The sequence below is a fragment of the Oryx dammah genome, unplaced genomic scaffold (genome assembly GCF_014754425.2).
Source record: "Oryx dammah isolate SB20612 unplaced genomic scaffold, SCBI_Odam_1.1 HiC_scaffold_1, whole genome shotgun sequence".
Classification (NCBI taxonomy): Eukaryota; Metazoa; Chordata; class Mammalia; order Artiodactyla; family Bovidae; genus Oryx; species Oryx dammah.
Window position 1 is genome coordinate 76077119 of NW_024070185.1, and position 20016 is coordinate 76097134.

The window sequence follows — 20016 nt, forward strand, 5'->3', positions numbered from 1 at the left end:
GAGCAAGCAAATCAGTTTGAGTCAGACAGAATAACAGAACACAATCATATACTGAAAATGACTCAGTGGTCATCATCTTAATCAATCCAGGCTGAATAGAGCACAAAAAATTCAATGACTATGTCCAAAAAAATGCCAGTGGTCAAGGTACACTCACACTCTTTAATGTATGGCTATCTATATACAAGTGGCATGGATTAATAAGGGAAAAAGGGAGAAAATTTTAGACATGTTTAGAAAGAGGTTAGAAAGAGGTTCAGAGAAGGCAATGGCACCCCACTCCAGTACTCTTGCCTGGAAAATCCCATGGATGGAGGAGCGTGGTGGGCTGCAGTCCATGGGGTCGCTAAGAGTCGGACACGACTGAGCGACTTCATTTTCACTTTTCACTTTCATGCATTGGAGAAGGAAATGGCAACCCACTCCAGTGTTCTTGCCTGGAGAATCCCAGGGACGGGGGAGCCTGGTGGGCTGCTGTCTCTGGGGTCACACAGAGTCGGACACGACTGAAGCGACATAGCAGCAGCAGCAGCAGCAGAAAGAGGTTGAGAGAACACTTTCAGTCTATGACAAATCAAATGGGAAAGTAAGGATAAAGGAAAACCAAAATAACAGAGATAAAAATCTAACATCTCTTGAACTCCAATAAAAAAAAATATATTGTGGCTGAGATGGCTAGTTGGACCCAAAATCTATTCTTCCCCATTTCCTTTAGAAATACAACTCTGAATTTTAGCAAGACCTATGATTTCCCAGAAAAGGGCATGTTTCCTAAACTCCCAGCAGTTATGATGAAGTCTGCCTTTGTGATTAAAGCTATGTGCAACTTCTGGGAGCTGTTCTAGGGCAGGACCGTGGGTGGAGCTGACGGAGCCATTTTAAGATGCTTTTAAACACATAAAATTAAATATATAGGATTAAAAGGAAGCCAATTGTATTGAAATATCAGTTATTAAAATATTGAAATTAATTTGTGATAGGATAACATATATGCATCTCTGCTGCTGCTGCTGCTAAGTCGCTTCAGTCGTGTCCGACTCTGTGCGACCCCATAGACGGCAGCCCACCAGGCTCCCCCATCCCTGGGATTCTCCAGGCAAGAACACTGGAGTGGGGTGCCATTTCCTTCTCCAGTGCATGAAAGTGAGAAGTGAAAATGAAATCGCTCAGTCATGTCTGGCTCTTCACGACGACCCCATGGACTGCATGCAGCCCACCAGGCTCCTCTGTCCATGGGACTTTCTAGGCAAGAGTACTGGAGTGGGGTGCCATTGCCTTCTCCGTCTATTCACATTAACATCCAGTAAATCTACTAGTGAGATAAATCACATAATGCCCAGGAATAAAGAACTTTGCATTTGATTCTTATAGATTCTTGAAATGAGAAAATGAGTGATGGTTAAGCTTCCTGCTTAATTGTCTGAGGCTGACATCATATGATTTTTCTAAATGACTTTTTTTTCTATCAGAAATCATCAGAGTTCTGGGTTATATTTAAAAGATGAAATGCAGATTATTTTCCAGTGTTAATTCTGGAACCCGACCAGACCAAGCTCAGGTAGACGGGAGGGCGGTTGTTGCACGCAACGTCCACTTGGTGGTGCCACCCCCATAATGCTGCTAGATCGAGGTGCTACCCAACGCCAACCCAGGGGCCCCTTCTGATCCTGGAAGTCTGGAAGCTGGAACCTGGTAAAAACCATCACCGTGACCTCATTTTTATATACTCTTAATGCTTACTTAATATCCTTTCTAGGGTGATTATATCTAATAAATAAATCCAGTCATTGGTAAAAAGCATTCTGAGGTCACTGACCAAATCTGGGACAAATTGAATGCCAAAAAGTAAAAAATATGAATAAAGTCTGTAACTTACTCACAAAAAAATAAGGTGAAATGACAGATGGATAAAGGACAGCATAGATGAAAAAATATGTGATAAACTGCAGTAAAATATAGATTGTAGGTGATGTGTTCACTACGAAACTCTCAACTTTTCTGTATGTTTGAAAATTTTCATAATATAATGTTGGCAATTAATTACAAAATGATGAATAAAAAGGAATATTAGTCCACAGTGATATTCAAAAAGAAAGAAATATGAAAAAAAGGGAAGTTCATTCTTTTCAAAAGAAAAGAATAAGGTAAGGAATATTGACAAAATGAAAGTCAACATTTTGCAACTCCTAAGGTAATAATTGATTGAGGAAAAGGTCATCAATGGATGCAAAAACCATGAGGTGAAATGTACTGGGGACCTGAAGGATCACTTACTGATTAGAAAGAGAAAAATGTAACTTCATAATGGAATGGTCAACTAAGTTATCCCAATAGTGGAGTTAAATTTCTCTATCACACATATGTGTCTGTTTTCCTTTTATCACATATGGTTTCTAGATCCTGGAACTAGCTAAAAGTCATATACATGTAGAATTGTACTCTCCTAGACATCACTGCCCTTCTGATGAGCTGTCTTTCACTCTTATCTTAGTTTTTGATACCTGTACTTGATAATGTGTGATTATTTCAGCCTGGTTCCAATTTCCTGTTATTGTTTCTTTTGCCTTTCTTTGACATAAATTGATTGTTTAAATATTTGAGGACACTCCCACAAGGACTCCTAAGATACACTTGAGAGGGAGAGGTCTCAAGACACCCATAGAGAAGCTAATAATATGAACAATAGTATGACAACTTCTGTACTTTTTATTCTGGGTCGGACACAGGGCTCTGTGCTTTCCCAGGAACTACCGTACTCAACCCCCTTTGCCCTTGATTTTCTAACATTTGCATCTTCATTAATTTTTTTGTTATGTGAAGTCAAAAATTCTTCTCCCATTAAAAACCAGTTTTCTATCTGCACTTACTGGTTGCTATGGTCTGAATGTTTGCATCCCCTCAAAACTCATCATGTTGAAATTCTAACCCCCAAAGATGATGGTATTAGGAAGTGGGGCCTTCAAGAATTGCTTGAGTCATGAGGGTGGAGCTCTAATGATTGGGAATAATTACTGCCCTTGTGAAAGTAAGCCTGCAGAGATCCCCACCCCTTCCACTACATGAGGACACAGGGATTTCAAGGGTGCTGACTATAGAACAGGAAGCAGGCTCACACTAGAACCACGACCATGCTGGCACCCTGATCTTGGGCTTCCGGTCTCCAGATATCAATGTCCATTATCTTTAAGCTACTGAGTCTGTGGTATTTTGTTACAGCAGCCTGATTAGATAAGATACTGGTTCTACTTTTTGCCTCATATTCATTCTTTAACACATGCTGAACGTGCTCTCATTCCTACCATGCTAGAAATCACCCTTGCTAAAGTAAATCAATGGCTTCTGTTTCCCTAAGTCCAGTTTTCGTCGTACACAATGGACCAGGTGCTCTTTGAAATATTCTTGTCCCTGACTTCTGTGATCACATTTTGTTAGTTCTCGCTTACCATCTGGGCTTCTTCTCTTGTACTGTATAAGCCTTTTCACTCAACCCTTAACTGCTATGTACAGTTCCTTGGGGCTCCCTCCCAAGCACTCTCATTTACTCCTTTAACAAATACTTACTGTGCACCTACTATGGCAGAGACACTGTATTAGTTACTCGGCATTGCATGTACAGTCCCTCTTCTCAGGAAGTTTAGAGGGAAAGCTGTCAACCATAAGTTATTTAACTGATCATTTCATTATAGTCAGTATGCTAGCTAGTGATGGTGCTCAGTCGCTCAGTTGTGTCCGACTCTTTGAGGCCCCGTGGACTGCAGACTGCCAGGCTCCTCTGTCCATGGGATTACCCAGGCAAGAATGCTGGAGTGGGTTGCCATTTCCTTCTCCAGAGGATCTTCCTGACCCAAGGATCAAATGTGTCTCCTACACTGGTGGGTGGATTCTTTATCACTAGAACCACCTGAGAAGCCGCGTAGTTGGTATAAGGACTATTGGAAAGTTCAAGTTACCAGTCAACAGGTTAATTGGAATAAACTTGGCTGTGTCTGAAATTCCAAAGATTCAACCCATTTAATCACAGAGGGAACCAGAAATGCTCTTATAAGCAAAACATCTTCTCACATTTGAGAAAAAAATGAATAAACAAGAATAAGATCCTTTTGAATTTCTCAGTTGAAACTGAGGTTCTTCTTACTCACATTTCCTTCTCTGGAGTGTTTCACTAGGTAAATCTCTAGTCTGTCTGAAGGGATCAAATTAAAATTTAGGTGGCGAGGTGGTTGCAGATTGTGTTTTGTTTATAAAAACGCTTCTACCCTGTGCCACGAGGCTGCTGGTGGTCTTTCTGTAGGGCTCCTGATTGTCAAAGATCAAAAGATTAAGACATGTTGGTTATCTATATTTTGTTGCAAATTTTAAATGTACCTTGGACTTCCAAACTGCATCATTCCAGCCTGGTAGGACAAATATTCTTGGATCTTTGATTAAAACCTGGAATGATAGCTTTAATAGAAGGCAAAAAAATAAAGTCACTTTCTCCTTATCCCAACTGTAAAAAGACTGTGACTCCATCAAGAGTGCCTTCAATATTGAAGCCCAAGTGGCTGTTGATTCTGGTATTAGAACCCAAGACGGAATTACATAATTCTTTGAAATTTGAGGTCTGTGTTATTTATTATACATGGCCTAAAAACATTGTTCTGTCTCTGTTATTACCTGTCACCCACACTTCTAGGGTTTGTTGTTGTTGTTATTTTTGTTGTTAACCTGTCCTCTCAGACTTCTGAGCCTTCTTGGTTCTCTCTTCTCCCTATGTAGACAGTTTCAATTTTAGAATGATTCACATTCTAAGAGGTAATTTGTTATACATTTGCTATGCCTCATGGCATCCAACGGAGAAGGCAATGGCATCCCACTCCAGTACTCTTGCCTAGCAAATCCCATGGATGGAGGAACCTGGTAGGCTACAGTCCATGGGGTTGCAAAGAGTCAGACACAACTGAGCGACTCCACTTTCACTTTTCACTTTCATGCATTGGAGAAGGAAATGGCAACCCACTCCAGTGTTCTTGCCTGGAGAATCCCAGGGACAGAGGAGCCTGGTGGGCTGCCGTCTCTGGGGTCGCATAGAGTTGGACACGACTGACGTAACTTAGCAGCAGCAGCATGGCATCCAAACACCAAACGAAAGGATAAACACCCCCTTCCCCCTTTTATAAAGAGAACCCACACAGATATCCATGTATAATAAAGCCCCACATAGTCAGAGCTGTGGATAGCATATCATTATGTCATAGGCATTTGAATTTGCTCACAACTGGAAAAATTTTGGTTTTTGGCTTCCCTGGTAGCTCAGCTGGTGAAGAATCTGCCTGCAGTGCGGGAGACCTAGGTTCAGTCCCAGGGTTGGGAATATACCCTAGAGAAGGGAATGGCTACCCACTCTAGTACTCTGGCCTGGAGAATTCCATGGACTGTATAGTCCATGGGGTTGCAAAGAGTTGAACATGACTAAGCGACTTTCACTTCACTTCACTTCAAAATTATGTTAGCCATTAAGCACTTCTTTCCACAGAGTGCTAATTAAGTGCTAGAAACTTACAGTATACAAAAAATTTTAAAAAGAAATTCATTTGACTAAATAGAACATGAATCAAAATGAACCAAAATATCTGTAGGGCTTGCGCGTGCTCAGTGATGTCCGACTCTTTGTGACCCCATGGATTGCACCCCCCAGGCTCTTTCTGTCCATGAAAATTTCCAGGCAAGAATACTTGAGTGGGTTGCTATTTCCTGACCCAGGGATCAAACCTGTGTCTTCTGCAACTCCTGCATTGCAAGCGGATTCTCTACTTCTGAGCCACTGGTGAAGCTCCAGAATAAACCAAAATATTTGTAAATCACTTTTTAAAGTGCTGTGAAGAGCCCCAGGTATTGAGAGCTGAGCTCTCCAGTGTGCTGGGGGACCTCAGGGACATAAGGTTTTATGTTCAGTTGACATGGTAACAATTCAGATCTTCTTGCTTGCATCTCTCACAGTTTTTCCATGAGTGAATTCCAAGATTTGCTATAAGAAGAGACAGATTTCACACTTAGAGTTCAAAATTTGGTTTCACCTGCACCAAAATAGCCTCCCCACCTAAATGGTTTAAATAATAGTTACTTGAGTGTTAGTAATAAATACTTGAGCATTTGTTAGGTACCAGTGCTTTACATTTGGAGAAGGAAATGGCAACCCACTCCAGTATTCTTGCCTGGAAAATCCCAGGAACAGAGGAGCCCAGTGGGCTGCCATCTATGGGGTCGCACAGAGTCAGACACGACTGACGTGACTTAGCAGCAGCAGCAGCAGTGCTTTACATTAATTTCACAAAAGTCTTATGATGCAGGGTATCAGTAACTATTTTTGGATGAGAAAATAGGTATAGAAGTTATGTAACTTGGGAGTTGCTTGCTGGTCCTGTGGTTAAGAATCTGACTTCCAATGCAGGGGACGCAGGTTTATTCTGTGGTCGGGGAACTAAGATCTCACATGTTGTTGGGCAGTTAAATCCACGTACCTCAACTACTGGGCCCACGCTCTAAAGCCTGTGAGCGGCAACTAGAGAAGACTGAACACTGCAGTGAAGACCCAGTGCACCAAAAAAAAAAAAAAAAAAGGAAGTTAGGTAGTGTGCCCAAATCACAGAACTAGTAGTTTAGTTCTGAAGTTTCGATCCAAGGGGTTTTGTCCTCCTCAGAATAATTTAATATGTAGCCTTCAACCTCAGTATCTGTGCCCTGTTATCTTCATTTCCCCCAACCCCCAACAGTCTGGCTTTTTTCAAGAGTTCACCCCCTTTCTCTCTCCTTCTTCTTCCTTAATGAGGGGCCCTTTGCCATCTCCAGCCAAGGTCAAAGTCACATACGCTATGGCCAGTGCTTGGAACATTGCAGTCTACTTCTTACTCCCACCTGTGCTTTTCTAAATTCTTCCTTTCCTACTCCTTTCTTCCCTCCTCCCTGACCTAAAGACCTTGTGCTCTGCAAGGGAACAAGGAAGTGGCCGTGTGGAGCAACAGAAAGCCACAAATATGCAGTCTCCTGGAAACGTCCTTTGTTGAATCTGCCCCTCCTTGCTGGATCCAACATACCCTGTTTCTAGACCTTTGCTTCTCTCCTGCTTTGCTTGCCTGCATCTGCCCCTCAATAAAGCAAATACTTTGTTTCAAACCTCCCTGGCTGCCCAAGTCAGACCAGTATTCTCTAACCAACTTACTCCTTGTAAATGTTCCTGAACCTTTAGTCTTGAGTGGATGAGAGACTCAGAACGCAATAACTAGAATTAGAAAAATAAAGATTTTTTAAAAGCTAGCAAAGTTATAAAGTAATATGGATGACAGTGTAGGATGATCAGTACATTTCCAAAGCTGAGCAGGTCAGCAGAGTAAGGTAACTCTGTGGTCCGGAAGGGGAGCTGTTAATGCCTGTTCTGGCCCCTTTTAGACTATGACTGACACTTTCTCATGATGCAAAGAGCCTTATCTGATATTAATGGGTTACTTTCTGATCATGTTTCATGGAGAAATATACATATATATTTAATTGATGTATAGTTGATTTATATACAGCCTTGACGTACTCCTTTTCCTATTTGGAACCAGTCTGTTGTTCCATGTCCAGTTCTAACTGTTGCTTCCTGACCTGCATACAGGTTTCTCAAGAGTCAGGTCAGTTGGTCTGGTATTCCCATCTCTTTCAGAATTTTCCACAGTTTATTGTGATCCACACAGTCAAAGGCTTTGGCATAGTCCATAAAGCAGAAATAGATGTTTTTCTGGAACTCTCTTGCTTTTTCAATGATCCAGCAGATGTTGGCAATTTGATCTCTGGTTCCTTTGCCTTTTCTAAAATCAGCTTGAACATCTGGAAGTTCATGGTTCACATATTGCTGAAGCCCGGCTTGGAGAATTTTGAGCATTACTTTACTATTGTGTGAGATGAGTGCAATTGTGCAGTAGTTTGAGCATTCTTTGGCATTGCCTTTCTTTGGGACTGGAATGAAAACTGACCTTTTCCAGCCCTGTGGCCACTGCTGAGTTTTCCAAATTTGCTGGCATATTGAATGCAGCACTTTCACAGCATCATCTTTCAGGATTTGAAAGAGCTCAACTGGAATTCCATCACCTCCACTAGCTTTGTTTGTAGTGATGCTTTCTAAGGCCCATTTGACTTCCCATTCCAGGATGTCTGGCTCTAGGTGAGTGATCACACCATCGTGATTATCTTGGTTGTGAAGATCTTTTTTGTACAGTTCTTCTGTGTATTCTTGCCACCTCTTCTTAATATCTTCTGCTTCTCTTGAGAGTCCCTTGGACTGCAAGGAGATCCAACCAGTCCATTCTGAAGGAGATCAGCCCTGGGATTTCTTTGGAAGGAATGATGCTAAAGCTGAAACTCCAGTACTTTGGCCACCTCATGTGAAGAGTTGACTCATTGGAAAAGACTCTGATGCTGGGAGGGATTGGGGGCAGGAGGAGAAGGGGACGACAGAGGATGAGATGGCTGGATGGCATCACTGACTCGATGGATGTGAGTCTGAGTGAACTCTGGGAGTTGGTGATGGACAGGGAGGCCTGGCGTGCTGCAATTCATGGGGTCACAGAGTCGAACACGACTGAGCGACTGAACTGAACTGACTTATAACGCATGTTAGTTTCAGGAGTAGAGCAAAATGACTCATATATATATATATGTATGTATGTATAAGTACAAGATTTTGACTATAGTTCCCTATGCTATATAATAGGTCTTTGTTGTTTATCTATTTTATATATAGTAGTGTGTATAGATAGTGAAAGTGAAAGTCGCTCAGTTGTGTCCGACTCTTTGTGACCCCATGGACTTTGTTCATGAAATTCTCCAGGCCAGAATACTGGAGTGGGTAGCCATTTCCTTCTCCAGGGAATCTTCCCAACCCAGGGATTGAACCCAGGTCTCCCACATTGCAGGCAGATTCTTTACCAGCTGAGCCACAAGGGAAGCCTAGTAGTGTGTACATGTGATCCTAATTTATCCCTCCCTCTCAATGAGGAATTTATTCCATGACTTTAGTTGCAACCTCTTATAATCTGGCTGGCTAACTTATTCTAGAATGTTCCTAAGTCCACAGACTATAGAAATTCAGTTTTAAATGTAAATGTATTGGTTTTAGATTCTTGGGACCAAGATTTTGAAATTAGCACAGAGCCATGAGGTAAATAAAGAACTGTCCTCTATTCCTGTATTCCTCTTGTTACCACCCTCTCCATCTTCCTGTTCATGTCTCTCATATCTTTTCATTCAGGGCCTTGACTTCTCCATATAATGTCTATGAGAAAAATAGTTCTTGACATGGTAGCCTGGGGAATTATACACTTTGGGCCCTAATGAGCATTTTCCTTCCACTCAGCTCAAAGGTCTGCATAGTCAAAACTATGGTTTTTCCAGTAGTCATGTATGGATGTGAGCATTGGGCCATAAAGAAGGCTGAGCACCAAGGAACTGATGGCTTTTGAATGGTGGTGCTGGAGAAGATGTGTGAGAATCCCTCGGACTGCCAGGAAATCAAACCAGTCAATCCTAAAGGAAATCAACCCTGAATATTCACTGAAAGGACTGATGATGAAGCTGAAGCTTCATGTATTTTGGCCTCCTGATGCGAAGAGCCAACTCATTGCAAAAGACCCGGATGCTGGGAAAGACTGAAGGCAGTAGCAGAAGTGGGCAACAGAAGATGAGTTGCTTGGATAGCATCATCGACTCAATGGACTCAGAGTCTGAGCAAACTCTGGGAGATAGTGAAGGACAGGGAAAAGGGTCGAACCCAACATAGCGACTGAACAACAAACAGCAACAGCTCAGAGTCGGTGCTCAAAAGATATTTGTAGAATGAGTTAGTGAGGGAATGAAAGCCTGTAGATACTCATTTTGAACATTTAGGAAACTTTCTCCAACTCCCAGTCTAGGGAAGATCACCTCCTTGCATCATGAATAGCATTTTTTACATACTATGTTCTGTTACTTTGCCATTGTTACCTAATTTAACCTAACAGAAGCTCCCTGTTTTCAGCTCCTAGTATAATGTCTGGCACGAGGTCAGAACTCAATAAATTTTTGTTGAATCAATAAATGTTATGCTTTATGTTGAAAGAGTTTTGGCTCTTGGAAGGAATGAGACAAACAAAGGCTTGAATTTATAAAACCAGGAGATTGGAAGGAACACCAAGATGTCTTCAGGTATATTTCCTGACAATCATTCCCAGTAATCATCTCCTTTGTTCCTGAAAACCCATGAGAGTTTTCTCAGCATTGTGACTCCCAAGATTTTCATAAGAAACTTCTATTTACTGTCAAAGGATATAAGACATTTACCTTCTCTTTCTTTCTGATTTTCAAAGGAAAAATAAAGTATGACCAGGCATGCCAAGACTATAAATGGCTTCTGGGCCAAAGGTCTTAGCCCATGTGTGGAGTGAATTTAAATGTCTCCAACTCTAGAGCCTGGCTTTAAGTGAAAATCATGCTGTTCTTCGTCTGCCTAAATCTGCAATATGAAGACACAATTCCAAATTTCTGTGGCATGATAGAGATTTGGGGTTCATGCTCCCATAATCTGTTCTATATAAAATTTCAAATTCTCCCACCTTTGATATTTTTTGACAAATAACAGTTCAGTTAGCATCCGGGGCCTAGTTTGTCATCAACGTCAACAGTGTCTAGATAAAATGGGTCTGCAAGCATCACAGTCTTCCTTTTAAATTAAGAGCTTATGGAGTGGAAGTTTTATAATCAGTAGTAAAAGAGAGAGAGAGACAGGAAGCCTGGTAACCAGTCTTGGATCTGTCTTAACTGAGGTAAGAATGTTTTCCTAAAAACCTTGGCAGCCCATCCTTTAGAGGTCTGGAGGTTGGGGCTGTGTTGGCAGCACACAGTGCCCTGTGAGCCAGTTTCAATTGGTGTTCCCATGACTGATCAAGGGCTTTCAGTCATCACTGACATGACATCTGCATGACAATCAGGACCAGAGATAGATAACAAATCAGGTTCTACTCCATGCAATCAACATGTAGAACCCCAAAAGAAGCCTCTTAGAATCAGAAGGGATAGTCACGGTAGGAAAATAAAGCATTTAATCTCCCTCTTCTCCTTTCCTTTTCCTGTGACCATTAGATGCCTGAATTCTTCCCCAGTTTTGGTAAAAGGCAGCCATGATGGCTGTAAGCCTCAGAACCTTAGTCCTTGCTGTACTCATGACTGATCATCTGGTGCATTCCTCCCAAAGCTACTCTCACTCTCCTGAAGCCTCAGATGTGGCTAGAACCATTCGTCATTTAATCATACACATACTCTTTTATGACATGTCTAACTTTGCTATTTAAATCTCAGGTTATTGGGCTTCCCTGGTGGGTCAGTGGTAAAGAGTCTGCCTGCCAATACAGGAGACACCGGTTCAATCCCTGATCTGGGAAGATCTCTTACACCTTGGAGCAGCTAGGACCGTGTGCCTCAACTACTGACCCTATGCTTTAGAGTCAGGGAGCTGCAACTAGAGAGTAGTCCCTGCTTGCCACAACTGGAGAGAAGGCCCACACAGAAAAGAAGACCTCACCAAAATTTAAAAAAAATATATGAAAAAAACCTAAGATTATTGGTACCATTGGCAGGAATGATGGAATAAGAACATCTCAAATTCCTCACCTTCATAAAGGCAACAAGAACACTGGCAGAATTGTCAAAATCACTTTTTTGGAGCTCTGGAAATTAACCAAAGGCTTATGACAATCCAGAGAGTATTTTTTCCAAATAAAATGACTGAATCTCAGAACTGCAGGCTTTGTAGTGTCTGAACTCTCTGGTCCTATTCCACTCTCCCCAGTCAAGATGACCTTGAAAAACAACTGAAATAGCAGTGAAAACCAAGCATCCTAGCATCCTAAGGAAGAGGCAAAGTGGGAATGTCACTCTCCCAAAGTCTAGTTTCAAGATCACAGCCCTTATTTGACCTGTCTTGCAGTTCCTTGGCAATTCCCACTCACAAGGCTTGTCTTTATTTAATCTGAGTCTGCATTCATGTATGTGTATGCATGCAAAGTCACTTCAGTCGTGTCCAGCTCTTTGTGACCCTACGGACTGTAGCCCACTAGGCTCCTCTGTCCATGGGATTCTCCAGGCAAGAAAACTGGAGTGGGTTGCCATGCCCTCCTCCAGCAGATCTTCCAACCCAGGGATCAAACCTGTGTCTCCTGAGTCATCGTTCACCCAATACTATTTCCCTGAGGGCCATGGTTTAACATCGGAGGCAGCTGCCTGAGATGGTGATGATTGTTGGAGAAAACAGCAAGATAAACAAAAATGTAAAGGAAAAGTTGGAGAATGAGATATCCATAAGGGAAACCCAGGGACATGCCTGAGAAAGACCTGAGAAAAATAAAGATTCTCATCTCTGGCTGATGTGGAAACTCAACAGAAGCAGGGAGCCGAGTAAGCATGGAATTGGAGCTGGCCTGCCGGAGGACTGTGGACAACCTCCCTAGCAGTCACAGAGCCCCTAGCATGGACGGGGACATTCATTGGTTTCAGGCACTTGGGAATTTATGTCAGATCCATAACTAATTATTAAACTCACTGAACAGAGCCTTTAGTGGCTACACATGACAATAAATGCAGACTCCACAGAATTAGTTCAGTTAATTCAATAAACCAATAGGAACAATAATGGCAACAGCAACAACAAACCCTGGAAAAGGGGGGAGGTACTTGTTTTTCAGAATTACCACATTATTTCATTTTCTTAAATCGAAGTATAGTTGATTTATAGAAGGTTTTGGTAGTTTCAGGTGTACAGCAAAGTGATTCATGTCTGTCTATATATTCTTTTCCAGATTATTTCATTGTAGATTATTACCAGATGTTGACTAGAGTTCCCTATTTTATTTTGCTATCCTGAGGGAGGGAGGCAGTTGAACAGAAGGTGCAGGATGGGACTGTCCGAGCTGAGGGATGACAATTCCTGTTCCTTGACCTGGTTGGTATTTTTTCATACCTTGTCTATCTGGTTTTATGTGTTTTTCTGCATGTTACATTTTACAATGATTGGAAAAACCCTGCCTACAACTCTGATCTTGGCTCTTCTGAGCCCACCTCTCTCCCCTCTGCCAGAGGAATGTCTTTTCTATCCTCATTTTCTCCAGGCTCTTAATGCCTACTTACAACACAAACTGTCTCCGGCCCCCACCCTGCCCCCAGTGACCAGTGATATCCAAGTTAGCAAATCAAATGAACTTGTCTCCTCCATGGAGGAGTCTTTGCTTTTGACCTTGCAGTTCTTTTCCCCTCAGCTTCCCCAGACTCTTCCCCCTCACCTGGTTCTGTCCTCTCTTCCTGTGACTTTCCAGTTCCTGAAACACTGGTGCTCCCTGGGTTCCCTTCCCATGGTCTCATCCACGCCCTTGCCCACCTCTCTGCTAACAGCCCCCCAAAGTTTAGTGTCCCTTCCAGGCTCTGGTGCAAGTGTGCATGAAGCTTCCTGCTTCATCTCCATCTTTATCTGAATGTTCGGTATCATCTGAATTTCAAAAAACAGGCCTCAAAATGATGTTATTCTCTTCCTTGCTCCAACCTGATTCCTAGATTTTCTATCTCTGTAAAGGGAATCACTTCCAAGTTGACATCTCAAGATAGAAATGTGGATGTGTCGTTCTCTTTAACCTGAGTACCAAGAGCTACTATTATTATGTTCACATTGTGCTAGGCTTGCTACTTTATGCCTCGCCCCCTCCACCCCTTCCAGATTCCTATTTTGAAAATCTCATGCCCTGAGTGGTATGTTAGGAGATGGAAACTTTGGGACATGATTAACTCAACAAGGCAGAGCCTTTGTGAATGGGATTAGTGTCTTCATAAAAAAAGACCTCAGCGGGCTCCCTGGTATTTTTGTCTTTGTGAGGATGGGGGCCTCACCAGATATTGAATCTGCTGATGCCTTGATCTTGGACCTCCCAGCCTCCAGGACCGCGAGAAATACATTTCTGTTACAAGCCACCCAGTTCGAGATATTGGGTTGGCCAAAAAGTTTGTTCGAGACTTTGTCGACAAAGGTCAGTATAGTCAAAGCTACAGTTTTTCCAGTAGTCATGAATGGATGTGAGAGTTTGACCATAAAGAAGGCTAGGCATTGAAGAACTGATGCTTTTGAACTGTGGTCCCGGAGAAGCCTCTCGAGAGTCCTTTGGACTGCAAGGAAATCAAACCAGTCAATCCTAAAGGAAATCAACCCTGAATATTCATGGAAGGACTGAAACTGAAGCTCCAATACTTTGGCCTCCTGATGCAAAGAGCTGACTCACTGGAAAAGATCTTGATGCTGGGAAGGATTGAAGGCAGGGGAAGGGGGTAACAGAGGATGAGTTGCTTGGATAGCATCATCGACTCAATGGACATGAGTTTGAGCAGACTCCAGAAGATGGTGAAGGACAGGGAAGCCTGGCGTGCTGTAGTTCATAGGGTTGCAAAAAATCAGACAAGACTTAGCAGCTGAACAATAACAAGCCACCTAGTCCGAGATATTGGGTTGGCCAAAAAGTTCATTTGAGTTTTCCTGTAAGACTTTATGGGAAAAACCTGAATGAACTTTTTGGCCAACACAATATTTTGTTACAGCAGCCTGAGTGAATTAAGACCGTTTTAAAGAAACATATAGTACATACATCGTTTACGTATATTACAGAGGAAGTCGTGGAAATATTCACGGGCAGGGGAACTCTTACTCCACTCCCCGACAATCCCACTGCAGGGGGGCCTCTAATTAGTATTAATTAGTGTTAATTAGTATTAATACTCTCACCAAGCATCAGTTTCCATTGGTTATAGCCTGGTTCTGACCACCAGACTAACCTAACTGGTATCTCAATCACACACAAATCTCTTCCCATTTCTGTTCACCTTTAAGTAGTGCTGGAGTACTTTAATACTTTGATCATATAAATTTTGATCGTTTCCTTCTCGAACATCTGATGAGCACACATGGAGGCCACATGGTCTAACACTAGCCTCCCCCACTCCCTTCACCCCACCAGTTCCACATCCTCTCTACCCAGAGCACACAGGCTCTTTCAGGTCCTGGGCCAGGGCACAGGCAGTTCTCTTTGTTTGAGATGCTCTGTTCACAACCTTCCCTGTCTATCTGGGAAATCCTTGCCTACCTTAAGCGACACCTGATGTTCTCTGAACATCTGTGACACAGAATAGTTTGTTATTCCCTGTTGAATTGGCTCTCTCCCTGGTGGTGGCCATTTCTAGGGGGCAGTTAACAACCGTGCTGAGTAAACAGGTGTCTCTGGAAATTCTTATTGAAGGTCTAGCACTGGACAGATAACCTGGTCAGTACTTGAACAATCTGTATCACTGGAGGCAGAGATGGTGAGGAGACATCTCACAGTGTCGGGAGCCAGCGTGAGGAATTCCACCCGTGACAAGGTCATGCGGCAAGAGCTCTGATGGCAAGGCTAATCAGACCTCAGGTTTTCCCCCTGGCATTTCCTGAGCACCCACCCCCCCAAAATAAGAATCTGCCTGCTTTTCCGATATTCTCTGGAAAAAAGTCAACTCAGGGCTTTAGTCTTCTGCTTTTGAAAGGGATGTTTCAGTTAACCCCCTCTGATTGCTCTCTAGCTTGCCTAACAGGTTCCTTGGACCTCTTACAGCTTGTTTAGCCCCCAACCGCGAGAGGCACAAAGCTTAAAAGCATCTTAAAGATACAGAGCCTTTTCTAAAGAGTTAAAAATTATATTGGTGACGGGATTTCACTGTTGACTCAATGATTGCCACCAGGCCTCCATATTCTTTATCTTTTAGGCACCTGAGAGGATGTTAATCAATGTAAACGGGATATGGAAAAAGATATATAGTAGTTCTGATGTTAGCAACACTAGACTTTTGAGTTAATTACTTCTCTTTGCACTCCTCTTGTGTCCTTGCTATGTAAGAATGTAACTTTATTTAGTACTTTCTGAGAGTGGCACCAAACTTTGGGAAGATCACACAAATAAGTCTTCTGGTTGACAAACCCATATCAGAAAAAAGGCTGTAAAATGTTAATTGGCCCCTTTTGGCCAGAAGATGATGTAGATCACCTAAGACTTGTGTATACAATTAGGTATGCAGAGAGAAAAGCCTGGTTTTGATAAGAGTCTGGGCTGTTAACACTGCTTAATTTTGTATTACCCATTGATCTCTATGTACAATCTAAAAGGTATATAAGGCTTTCTAAACAATAGGAGCGGGAGCCAGTCGCTGGACTGGTTTCCCCCATGTCTCTTTTTCCCTCCTCTTTACTTTAATTTCAGGCTGAATTTCCATCTGGGGCGCGGAGGCTTGCCAAGTCTACTTACTTGCCCTGGCTGTTAAGACCCGCGCGAAAGGGAGCCTAAGGCGAGGCACCCTTAGATATTCAAGCGAGCGCCGGTGGCCCAACGTAGATGGTGCAAATTCCTTGTCTGGAATTTTATTGGTCTTCCGCGTAATCCAAGCTATTCAGCCCTCTTTCTCCACTTAATCTTCCTACTACATTATTTCTTCCTAATCTAATCTTATATTAATAAGTAAATAAGTCTTTCCTCGCCGACGACTCCGTCCACCCTTCGAATTCCCTGGATCCACCGGGGCTGGACCCCAGCATCACAGGTATCTTAATCTTATCTTCCAGTAGTTACCGCCACATATTTCCTAGTCACTTCTCCACAATTTATTGACCCTAAAAGCACAATCCTGCTTTCCTTTGTCTATACACTTCTCCACAATTTATCATCCTTTTAAAAAATTCTGAGTCTTACTGCTTCATTGGGATTTTTACTTTCTTTCTGTGAAATTTATGTGTACAGAAAATTAAAAATATTAATAAAATTTGTATGCCTTTTCTACTATTTAATCTCCCATTTGTCAGTTTAATTCACAGACCTTAGGAGCTAAATCTAAGACAGTAGAGGGAAAGATTTTCTCTCCCCTACACTTACACCCTGTGAGATGAGCATGATTGTGATAAATACGCAGATGATGAAACTGAGGATCAGGGAAGTTACAATAACTTGCGGAAGACTCAGGACAACTCAGGGTTGAGTCAAACGCTTTTACCTTCCTTGTTCCTTTCTTTGCTATTGCTTAAACATTTGTTTTGCTTGTGTATTGAAGTTAAAGCCTAGGGGATTTCTGACATCCGTTCACATGGCTTCGCAGGTTGAGTGTCAGCTTAGGAAAGGAAGCATACTTGGGAAGAGCCTTGAAAAATCCTTGTCCCAGACCCAGTCAGAAAGCCTGGTATTTTCTGGAGACAGTCTCCTGTGGCATATGGACCTGGGCCAAGCAGCATTACTCACTCAGTGAGTTTTGGTTGATGACATAAGACAGTTTGCAAAACCCAGCTGTGTGGGGCAGGTACCCAGGCCTGATCTGACAGAAGATTTAATACCTGGTTTAAGAAAAAGGAACTCTGATCTGAATAAACATTTCTTCAAAGAGGACATATACATGACCAACAGGCACACAAAAAAGATGTTCAACACCACTAGTTATTAGAGAAATACAAATCATATCACCTCACACCAGTCATAATGGCAATCAGCAAAAAATCCACAAACAGCAAATGCTGGAGGGGGTGTGGAGAGAAGGGAGCCCTCCTACAGTGTTGGTGGAAATGTTAATTGGTACAGCCACTCTGGAGAACAGTATGGAGGTTCCTTAAAAAACTAAAAATAGAGCTACCATATGACCCTGCAATCTCACTCCTGGGCATATACTCATAAAAAAAACCATGATCCAAAAGTATCCATGCACCCCAGTGTTCATTGCAGTACTATTTATAAAAGCCAAGAAATGGAAGCAACCTAAATGTCCATTGACAGAGGGATGGATAAAGAAGATGTGGTACATATACACAATGGAATAATACTTAGCCATTAAAAAAAATGAAATAATGCCATTTGCAACAATATGGATGAAACTAGAGAGTGCCACTCTGAGTGAAGTAAGTCAGGCAGAGAAGGAGAAATATTGTATGACACCCCTTATATGTGGAATCTAAAAAGAAATGATACAAATGAACTTACTTACAAAACAAAGAGACTCACAGACTTAGAAAATGAGCTTATGGTTGCTGGGGGAAGGTATAGTTAGGGAGTTTGGGAAGGTCAAGTACACACTGCTATATTTAAAATGGATAACCAACAAGGATTGGAACTCTGCTCAATGTTATATGCCAGCTTGGGTGGGAGAGGGGGTTGAGGGATATTTAGGGCTGAGTCCCTTTGCTGTTCACCTGAAACTACCACAATCTGGTTAATTTACTATATCCCAATACAAAATAAAAAGTTTGAAGTTTGGTGGGGAAAAAAGAATACACGTGTATACTTAAAGAAAGAGAGAGAGGAAGGAACTCTGAGGTGCTGACTACGTTCAGGATCTGGATTCTTCCCCATTCTTCCCCACTCACCTGTTCTTTGGGAAACTGTACGTAAATACTATATCCATGCCATGTGAGCCCTAAACACAAGCAGGAGAGGAAAGTGTTGTTTTCAAGTGACAAGGCAGGTCAGGGATCAAAACAGGTTCAGTTAAGAGACTTTTCAGGTTTGTCAACCCAAGAAGGAAAGAATAATAGGCTTAAAGAGAACCATTAAGAACCTTATTGCATTACAATAAGACCTCTGCTTTAGTGAAGAGACTTGCCAGAAAGGCCAGGAAAGAACATTAATTACTTGGTCTTAAATATAAAACGAAAGCTCTGCTCACCTGAAAGCCACTGTTGCTGCAACCCTGGGCTGGGAGGGCCGCCACCCTCTGCAGCTCCACAGAGCTTTTGCTGCTCATGGACTTGGGCTCCGGAGTCTTTTCAGACGTCTGGGCTGGAGATCCGCTGTACCTGTGAAATCAAACACAGCCTCTGCTGAAGTCAGAATGCCACCTGCTGTCATAGGCACCAGGCCATCGATTCAGTTTGGGAACTTTGATCTAAATCTCCTGGTTGGGGTGGGGCAGGAGTGGCAAGGGGTGGGGTGGACGCTTTCAGGGCAGGTCCACCTACCTTATTAATCCTTCTTATTATCCCCATTCCTGCCAGTACATTTTCACTCAGGGAAGAAGACTCCTGTGGTGCTCAAAACTGAAAAGGACATTTTCTCTATAGTCTTGAGTGAAAGAATCTAATTCCTGTGCTAGTGTTGGGCACTAGGAGTGGTGAGTGGCAGGAAACATAAGGGCTGGCTATTGCCAAGTGACCAGGATTCTGTGCTAGGTCTGTGTTCTAGACATTACATATGGTGGTCTTGATTTATCTTGAAACAAAGGAAAACTGAGGTGTCCCTGAACATCACCTCAGTTAATCTCAGAGTAACAAAAGTTAATGGTTTGCTCAGGGCCACTTGGCTAATGAATGGACAGTGAAAAGTCAAATTCAGGTCTGGTGGATTCCAAAGCCTTCTTACTCTATCCCTGCCAGCAAACAGGGTTGCTTCAAAAAATTCAACTCCTAGAGGGACTTCCCTGGTAGTCTAGTGTTTAAGACTTCTAAGAGTTTAAAAATGGTCTAGATCAAAATATCTTAAAAATAAATCCAGCTCCTAGAAATGCAAAGATGTAGCAGGTAAATGAAAAGTGACCAACTTTAAAGATTCTTTCCTCTATGAAATTTTTAGCTATGGGATTTTTTTTCCTCCAAAACAGTAATCTCCCCTAGTACATTTAAAATGAACTATCGTGCATCTATTCATTATTATAATTGTGACGCCTGTGTGGAAATGTGAAAAATCTTTATGTTAAGTGAAAAACTAAAATGTATACATTGAATGCTGTGTACAGTAGACCAAGACTGGAAGAATATATCAAATATTGCCCCTGCTGCTGCTGCTAAGTCGTTTCAGTCGTGTCCGACTCTGTGAGACCCCAGAGATGGCAGCCCACCAGGCTCCCCTGTCCCTGGGATTCTCCAGGCAAGAACACTGGAGTGGGTTGCCATTTCCTTCTCCAATACATGAAAGTGAAAAGTGAAAGTGAAGTCGGTCAGTCGTG

General features: G+C 42.3%; 1 protein-coding gene across 2 annotated transcripts in view; it reads right to left on the reverse strand.

Moving 5' to 3' along the window:
* SLC28A3 (solute carrier family 28 member 3) overlaps nucleotides 1–19136 on the reverse strand; it is a 65660-nt gene extending 46524 nt beyond the window's left edge. The window contains exons 1-2 of one of the 2 annotated variants that reach the window (XM_040244714.1): nucleotides 19034–19136; nucleotides 18742–18871 (exon numbers count right to left, since the gene is read on the reverse strand). In XM_040244714.1, the coding sequence (XP_040100648.1) occupies nucleotides 18742–18819 (78 nt within the window). In that variant the 5' untranslated portion in view covers nucleotides 18820–18871; nucleotides 19034–19136. Of the gene's footprint in view, nucleotides 1–18741; nucleotides 18957–19033 lie in introns of those variants that run through there. The other variant, XM_040244706.1, reaches the window with a different exon arrangement.
* Between the last annotated feature and the right edge of the window lie 880 nt (nucleotides 19137–20016).